At 48.6% G+C, this 9,404-nt stretch overlaps 1 protein-coding gene across 1 annotated transcript; it reads right to left on the bottom strand.

Moving 5' to 3' along the window:
- Positions 1 to 1,524: 1,524 nt before the first annotated feature.
- Positions 1,525 to 7,789, bottom strand: LOC149349550 (uncharacterized). Its single transcript, XM_089576790.1, has 2 exons — positions 7,583 to 7,789; positions 1,525 to 3,883 (listed from the first exon to the last, which is right to left on the bottom strand). Exons 1-2 carry the CDS (start codon positions 7,610 to 7,612, stop codon positions 1,670 to 1,672), a joined length of 2,244 nt encoding a protein of 747 aa, XP_089432916.1. The 5' UTR covers positions 7,613 to 7,789; the 3' UTR covers positions 1,525 to 1,669.
- Between the last annotated feature and the right edge of the window lie 1,615 nt (positions 7,790 to 9,404).

The raw sequence follows: 9,404 nt of genomic DNA, 5'->3' as shown, positions 1-9,404 counted from the left end.
ACGGACTGACGCACTATAAAGAAGTAAATTCCAGCTGTTGCCGAAGAACTAGGGAACACTACTGGCACTCAATGCTCGTCTTATAGCTTAGATTTTTAGAGGGCGTGGTATCCCTCCCAGTAATTACTAAAAAATGTCCGAAACAAAATAAAATTGATCCTACAACCAGAAATCAACCCGAAAGCTAATCTGCATACGGCGAGTAAGATAGCTTCTGGACGTCTGACCACAGGCTGGCCAAGCAAGACGTTGCCACGATGCCCTCGATCACTTCAATCGTCTCCTGATTGAGTGTGGCCATTCATTCCCCCTTCGCGAGCTAGAATTGTGGCTTTAGGGTACTGACATAGAAATTCGGGGGACACTCCGCAATAAAGGTATAACTCGATAGCGTTAATTGGTCCCTTAAGCTGCTTGGGGTCCTCTTCGGGTATCAATTCGCAGACACGCACTCTTTATTCTATTTTCGTTTTCATTTTGTTTTATTTCGATTTATTTTACTTTTTCTTTCCACAATACACACAATGCCTCCCTTTAATCAAGTCGAACGCAAGTTCCCTAGAGGTCGAGGGCTAGCGCTCCCTTCTCATGGCGCACGCTGCCCCTTTATGTTTTGAAGGGGCAGCGGTTAGAGTCCCGGCTCGACAATTTTTCTTTTCAGCGCAATTTATTTTCTTTCTTCAGAGGCACTACGTAATGATGGCGGAATGACGCCAAGACCCTGTAGACCAATAAGGAATTGTGTAGTGACGTCATCACTGTTGTACTGTGTGATCGTTGTGGAGTTTGAATTGAATGCTTTGTATAATATATCTGCCCCGCCCGCGTTGCGGTGCTTCCCGCTCCTTGCCACTTAGCTGCTCCAGAGTTGGCGGGGCTGTGCGGGGCAGATATCGTCAGGTAGCGGGTGGGCCGCGGAGTGACGCGATTTGACGAACGCCACTCTGCGTTCTCCACAGGCGCGCTATTTTCAAACTCGCACTCATTTCGTGGGCCCAGGACGTCGCCCCTACCGGGGGGCTACACAGGAGCCACCTGGCCTAATTCCGACACCTGTGGCAAATAAAGCTATGTGTGTGTGTCTTTCTCTCTTTCTCTCTCTCTCTCGAATGGAGCAAGAAATTGTCCAAATTAGTTGAGCCACAGCGGCAAGGGTAATTGCGTTCGCAAAATTTTAGAAAGTGATATGGCTATTACTAACGGTTCGCTACAAATCTACTTGAAATCAGGCGCCTGCCTGTAATAATTAGGAAGTCAGCTATTATAATTTAGCTAATCAGTTTACAAGTTAACATGATTCTATTTTCTGACGTCCGCCGGCAGCGGCATTACTACGCCCAAAAAGCTGCTCTTTGCATCGAAAACTATTTTTAAAATTAGTGGCGGGCTTCTCTGAAACGGGTATATTTTAGGGTTCTCCAAACTAAACATGACATTAAAAGTACACCAAAAAGAATATCTTCTCAATTTTACTAGCAGTAAAATTTCCATGGTATAATGGCTGGCGAAAAGATATAGGGCATTTGTCCGTGCTTAAAAGTGAAATGGACATAGCACAGAAAAGAACTCATAGGTACAAAAATCAGACAAGGAGGTACAATTTCAGTAGCGCATACACAGTGAAGTGTTCCCGAACGTATTTTTCGAGCATGTAGCAGAGTTCAGACAGTCACCCTGTAAGAGCAACACTCCATAAGTTCAAATATTTCTCTATTTCACTGAGAAGCTCATTCTCAAAGTCGTAGTGCTGGTCCTCGTTATGAGGCGGCGCCAAGCGGCGTGCCTCAAACTTATACAGGCGCTCCACCTGCAATCGTTCGCTCCGAATAGCAGAAAGGGTTCCCACAAGTTTCTCATTGATGACGTCGTTGCTTAAGCTCGTATGGGAGCGCAGAATAGTCTTCATTGAATTGCACGATACTATACACCCAAGCGAATACACAGCTGCTCTGCTGAGTTTCGCGCCCAGAAGCAAGTCAGCCGCGAAGCAGGCCATCGTCCGGTTCACGCGGAGTGATTGCTTTATGGTCGCGTCACACACTTCTAGACATTCTGGGCCGTGCAAAAGGCTCAATTCAGAGACGCTGTGATTCACGGCAAGACCTGCTGCCAGGTGTTTCCGGAGCACGTTCAGCTCGCCCAAGTCTCCTTGCACGACAGTCAATTGCACGATGCTTGAGTTGACGCGGAGTAAGTCTTGAAAAGCAAGCGGCACGACGTCGTCCGTCCCGCCGATCATCCAACCATTCAGGGTCAGAGAGGAGACCGAGCGAGACTCTGCCAGACCCTGCAGCAAAACCAGTGATGTGTCCGGAGTAGAGGGAAAGTCGAGCTTGACGTTGTCTAAGATCAGGCTGTCTCTGAACAGTTTGGCTAGAGCTTCGACGCCTGTATCGCACATCCCTTCGTTACAGTCGATAGACAGGGTGGTCAGGGTGTCCTTGAGGCAAGGAAGAGCCCTGAAGACGATGTCTGCTTCTGGGCCGTACACGCAACGGAATTTAAAATTTCGGAATCGAACGCCGTTGTCTGTGATGGCTTTTCCTATCAACCACGCCTGACAGCCCATGTAGCAGACTGAGACTCTGTCACACAAGCGATTGTCGACCATAAACTGCAGCAACTCTCGATACTCGCTTCCCCTTCCGCCTAGTTCCCTGAGGTCGAGCAGCTGTAGTGTCGAGTTACGCCCTAGACCCTCCAACAGCTCCATAGCACCGTGGCAAGAGATTTGACACCCATCAAAGCGAAGGTCTCGAAGAGTCTGGTTCCTGGCAATCGCATTCTTCAAGAGTTCCAGAGCGACATTCCTCAGATTGGACACACTGATTCGTAGTACACATAGAGCGCGTGCTTGCCCCACAATGGCTGCAAGTTCTTCCCAGATTCTGTCGTCGTCTGTCGCCCAGGAAGTGTCTAAAACAAGCTCGAGGCTCTCCAGAGTCTCGCTAATGCTCACAGCACGCACAAGGCAATGCAGAGAGAAAGCCAGTGTGGAGCGGGAAGCAAGCACAAGTTCAACCAGATCGACGTTCGTTACAAGAGCATCCAAGAACGGTTCCCAGTCACATTCCCCACCTAAGCGCAGTTTCTTGGCGCGAGTTTCTAGTAAGCGGGCAATACTTTTGCCGTCAGCCGGCCTTCGAGGAGCCGTGAATTCTACTTCTTCGAGTCCATCGTGATCTTCGATTCTGGCGAAAATCTCCTCCACCGAGGCTGCGTCTAGGTAAAGGTCTACGAGAGCTAACTTCTTTAGACCTTTGTTGCGGGCCACGAAAGCTGCAAGGTGAGTTGCGTCCTCCACAGACAGGTAGAAACCCACCACTACTAGTGCGGTTAGTCGTTCCGCATGTTCATCGAACACTCGGTGAATGGAGAAACTCTGCATGTTTTTCTCGACATCCCGAAGCTCGACACTATTAACTGATTTGCTTATAAGTAGAAGGCTCCAAAATTTGTTAAGGGGATAAGGTGTCATAATGGACGCGTTCACGATGACGTTTCGAATGCATTGATGCTGGCGAAGTAACCAAAGGAGAACAATGGAGATCATAACATTTTCAGTGCCTTGGGGAACGTCAGGGCAGCTTATCGTTTGACACAGGAACGCGCTCTCGTGTATCTCGAGCAATTCGACACCACGCTCGTTCAGCATCTTGTTCAACATTCGCTGGTAGTTGAGTGCCCAGCATCGAGAGCGTTCGCCATCACCGTTGCAAGGGGCCGTAAGCGGAGGGATGTCGTCGTCGTTGCCGCGGAACAGCTCGTCGGCGAGTTCGAAGATCGTCAGTGCGCTCTGTGGGGACTCGAACACGCTGGCGTCCGTTTCGTGGAGCAACCGGCTGAAGTCGATAGCAGCAGCGTTGGTAGTTCGGCGTTGAACCTGAAAAAAGAACACAAGAGTCACAGCTTGTTTTCTCCATTGTTTTACGAAGGTATCGTAAAGCAAAGTTGGTGCTGTTGGTAAGTACGTGGTGAACACTTGGTGCAGAGAACATCGTGCTAAGGGGAAACTACATTCGGAGGCGCTGCGTGCCCACTGTGAGAAGGAGGTGTTAAGATCGTGATAAAGGATGGCTTAGCTAAGCACACACTGAGAAACGTGTAGCTGACGGTGCAGATGTGTAATTAGGTCCCGCGTTTTCAGGTAAGAGTACGCTGATTTACTTTCAAAGGTCTAGCTTGGATTCAAGGATGTCAGTAAGTACGCAATGACTGGATTGTGTAGGTAGTGCTACTAAGTTTCATTTACTGTTAGCCTTAGTAGTGCGACATGACGCACTAACACTGAAGCGAGACTTAAAATGTGGTAGTCAACGCTTGTTGAAGCACACATCTAGCTTAACTTCCAGGCTTCTACAACACTATGCCCGATCACCTTGCATGGTTTAAATTTGCAGCAGAATGCTAAGTAAAAATTCATGCAAAAACTATCAATCCGCCACATCGTTTACGCCTCTTGGCGTTTACATCAGTACAAACTTGAACCGGTCTCTCTCGCTCCATATTGCGACACTAGAAAGGGACATTGGCAATAAGGATCCAGCTACTTCACTCGAGATAGCAGATAGGTCAAAATAGCTGTTTTGTTCTTGTGTAATGGAATAGACCGGAGTCGGTGTACGCGGCCTAGCAATGAGGCAGACGAAGACCAGCTCATAGCCCGAGTGACGTCTGGTTGGTACCGGTACCGGCGTTCTACACACCAACCCTCGGAATTAAAACTACTTTACAATTAGTGGAGATTCTGGGCTTTCCTTCCTTTTACACTGGGGCTCCAAAGCAGCACTTTGCCCCTGACATCTTCAGCCTCTAGACTGACACCGGTCTGTTTCATTACAGTTTGCGAATTATAGCCACACAACGAGTTTAACTGCTATGAAATTCCATCTCTGCCTGCCGTCCCTGGCACCCCGTAGGAAAGCGTTTCCTACTGCCCTGCTTCCCATCATCGCGCTCTGCGTAATCAAACCATCCCTAGGTCACTTAATGTATGTAATTAACCATAGGCATAAAGTTTGGTTTAATGGGGTTTTAACATCCCAAAGCGACTCAGGCTATAAGGGACGCCGTGGTGGAGGGCGCCGGATAACTTCGACCACCTGGGGTTATTTAACGTGCCCTGACCTCGCACAGTACAGGAGCCCCCAGCATTTCGCCCGGATAGAAATGCGACTGCGGCGGCCGGGATCGAACCCGCGTCTTTCGGGTCAGCAGCCGAGCACCATAACACAGTTACCGCGGCGCTTCCATCGTCATAAAGTGGGCATTCAATCACCCAACTGCGAATGTTTCAATCAACCAGTTGTTTTGCCTCGAACATCCTTCAAGCGATAGGGACCACTTTCCTGCAAAAACTGTCGGCGTTAACAATATCAGCAGTTTCGTGACGCATTAGCTATATTATATGGAGGTGACATTTATTATTTACTTAATTGCTGCATTTTTCTCTGTGTTTTATCCCCCCTCTGTAATTAGTGGCCATTAGTGGCCATGGCCGTGAGAACACTAAGAAAACGTGTTTACTCTCTTCTCAGCGTCGGAAAAACTGTCACGCATCCAGTAACACCATTTGTGGCTCGGTAATCTGATCTGTCCACTCTTACAAATACCTTGGCGTCACCCTTTCAAATACACTAACCTGGTCAGAGTATATAATGAACATTACTAACGAAGCCAATCGCACTCTTGGTTGCCTCCGTCGAAACTTGCGCCTAGCCTCTGCATCCGTGAAAACACTTACTTATCTTACAATTATCAGACCTAAAATAGAATACGCATGCTCAGTCTGGGATCCCCACCAGTCTAATCTTTCTAACACCCTCGAAGCTGTTCAAAATCGCGCTGCCAGGTTTATTTTCTCAGACTACTATCATTCCAGTGTCACTGCACTCAAATCACGGGCTAATCTTACTAATCTTGAAAAGCAACGCTGCATCTTTAGGCTTCGCCTTTTTCACAAGTTCTACCATACGCCAGTGTTTCAGCAATCTTACCAGTTCATCGACAATCAAGCCGCACCAGCCATCCTAAAGCCGTCTATCCGCCCCCAGCCCAGACCACAGCCCACGTTCGTTCGTTTTCTGTTGAGACCGCCGGCAACCTCTCCCGACTGGTCATTAATTTAATTGCCACATGCCACGGTGGGCGGGTTGTGATGCCGTCACAAGGTCACGTGACCTAGGTAGCAGGTGGGCCACCTGTTACTGCGCTCACAACTCCGATGCCGGATTTTCTGCTGAATATTGTTATCGCGCAGATAAATAAATAAATAAATTGGAGGGAGGCACTTAAGCTCCGTCTTAAGGATATGGCGCGATAGCTTTAGTGTGTTAACGCCCATATAAAGCCCCGCTTAACCAAGCTATACGACCGTGCCAGCATGACCTGGGGGAGCATGAACGGCTCGGAATGGAAGGGTGCTGGAGGGTTTGATTCCATTTGGCCTCCCATCTGATTTGAGAAGCCCGAGTTGGCAGCTCCTCTCAAATCGGCCATGTCACGTGACGCTGCACAACGCTACAAACAATATGTGCCTGACCATGTCAACTCTTAGCTATCACCTGCCAGAGCCATGCTCGTGATACGCGGCCTGCCGTGACGTCAGACCAGAGCCCCTGCAGCTCTCCCGAAGGTCATGTTGCACACACGGCGATACTCGGCTTTACCTACCGGAGTGAAGCCCTTCAAAGATCTCGGCCGCCGAATGGAGAGGAAACCCTCGCGAGTGCGAGCACTTCATGCTTTTGCCGCTGTGTCAGTGCACCGCCACGCTATTGCGTCACGGTCTGTGGGCCCGGTGGCATCAGGCGCTGTTTTCAGCAGGCTATATCTAGCAAGCATAACCGCGCAAGTAAGCCCAGAGTAGCCCATGGGGCGCAAAATGCCCTACGCGCTGTCAGCGTATTAAAAGCGAGTGCGAAGTAAACCGCTTCAACGGCACGAGCGAAGCTAGAACTGATAGAGAACCGGATGACCACAAAGAAAACCTCACGCAACGCAGTCCGCTTATCTGTGTCCCATGTGCTTCTTCGTACCAAGAGCGGACATTTGGACCATTTTCCTTTGAGAAAAGCGACCAGAAGACGAGGACAGCCAAGGAAGGAGCGCACACTGGCACCAGTGTGTATGCGCCGTCCTTTCTATTGTGCCTACTTTCTGGACGCTTCAGTCAAAAGAAAATGCAGGAATAAAATGCCTGGCCCGTGAAGAAGCAAAATCGATGTGCACCTTGAAAGCATAGAATCCCGCATTGCATAGCAGCTAGCAAGACGAGATTTTGGCGCTCAAGCGCTGGCTTCTACGACGACCGCACAGTTGTTCCGGTCGCGTAATGATTGGAGCGGCAAGGAAAAATTATTGCCTTTTTGCGCGCCAAAGCTACACTTGTACGTTTTACACGGTGCCTGTAGCTGCGGCGCGTAGTAACGAGCTATGGATTAGTTTCGACCACCTGCTGTTTTTCACCGAACGACGTGGCAGATTATTTCACGCTCCAAGGCTTTCGGCGGTGGTTAAGTATTTAGTACACCTGCTACTGTTTCGAAGAACTAGATCAAGAACACGCAGTGAAGGTACTCACTTTTGGCGACGGCACAGTTGGTTCCGGCATGGTAGTCCGGGAATCTGCTGCCGCTCGGCTGGGCCAAAGACGACGCAGACAAGATAGCAGCAGAAGAGCTATTTTCGATGTGCGTGCAAAGACAAGCAGGACGGGCCTTGGCTCTTCAGTTTCCCATACTACTTCCAGCCGACAACTATCTTCACGCAGGCTGACGTCATTCGAGGACAGCACGGAATCACGGTATTGACCGGTACGACGTCACAGAGATAACAGACTGGACGGGAGAGGAGAAGACAAACACATGCACTGTCCGTCCTGTCTATTAGCACTGTGACGTCAAATCCGTCAAGACGATTCAACCAGGGGGACTCAGCTCTCTTGTAGAATCCCGGCGTACCGTGATTTTCACAACACACTAACAGTGAAATATGTTTGGCATGAAAGCGGCGCCAATTCGGCGTACGTACTGCCGCAGCCGCAGTGACAAGACCACGAACTCTGTTCCTAATCTTTTTGTGCCACCACCCCGGAATTCACAGCATCGAGCCATATATAGCGTCCATATTCAGATATACAGGCTCCACGCACACCGCTCGACTGCACGGTGAATTACGTTTTCACTATAGATCGACGTAACCCATGCAACATAACGATGACATGAGCAAGTGAAGATTTGTGAGCTGCTGCCGCCCTTAAAGCCAATCATCCAACACGCAAAAAAAAATACCTCTTCATAAAATTAACCTGGGCAATTTAAGCAGAACAGCAACATAAACGAATTGCACGCATGCTCGCACACTCACAATAAACAGCATATCCTGGTCACCCCCGCGACTCTACCTTCTGGCTGAGCTTCCCTGTAGCTCCTTAATTTTCCTCTTTTTTCCTTTCCCTCTTATTTCACAAAAAATTGTATTTTTATTGGTGCACCTGTTCATTTAGATTTTTATAAGTGCCTTTCTCCAGAGATGCCTTGTTCAAACGTTGAGGCACTCTCATAGCGTCCGTTAATAAAAGTCTGTAAGCTGTAGTTTGTCCTCTAGAAAATTAAAGCTGACACAGATGGCTCTTGATGCGAAATCTTGTCCTAAATGGCTTTTACTCTGTCAGTCATAGCACTGAGATGCCATTATATTCGAGCTGTATTGACTTCGAATAGGTTCATGTGCCGTAACTCAGTATAAAAAAAAAAGTTTTTCTACCCAGAGATACTACTGGGTCAAAACTGCCTAAAACTGAAGGCCGGCGACTAATGCCGAGCTGATCATCGTCCAGTAAAACCTAAATAAAGCTGCGTTAATCGTCTGTAAGAAAGGGTAAGGCTAGAAAGCCTTAATAATTTTAAGCAGTTTGGTCCGTCACTTTTGCCACTGGTTCTTTAGCGCGCTGTTACTATAGCATATCTTCAATATAGGAAGCGCAAACGGGACAGGGCAGACCTACGATGGCGGATCTCTTCGATAGCGCATGCAGCGATATTCAGTTCAAAACATAAGATAGCTCAGCAATGGCCATCGATAGTGGTGTCAAGGCCGCACAAGAAGCGGACAGCAGAGGACCCCCGCAGGCAAGGACGAAGCAGCGGAGCTCCAAACGACTTCAGTTGAAGACTGTATAGCGTGTGTCGTACCAGAGGGAAGTGCGCTGGTTTGATGAATAAATGACAATGAAAGCAACGCACGGACGCAGTTTGTCTCGTGTTGCAGACAATGTACGTACAAGAAAATCCGAGCTCAGGAGTGTTAGGCTGGTACGCAAACTTTCGCAGCATTTCTTCGAGGTTTGCCGCGAGAAAAGTCATATTGTTAAGAACGAATCCATTTTTTGTGCCCAGCAATAG

Source organism: Amblyomma mixtum, chromosome 3 (genome assembly GCF_055824585.1).
Source record: "Amblyomma mixtum isolate Tamu chromosome 3, ASM5582458v1, whole genome shotgun sequence".
Taxonomy (NCBI): domain Eukaryota; kingdom Metazoa; phylum Arthropoda; class Arachnida; order Ixodida; family Ixodidae; genus Amblyomma; species Amblyomma mixtum.
Note: the sequence above shows the minus strand (reverse complement) of the source record. Positions and strands in the feature narration are given on the sequence as shown.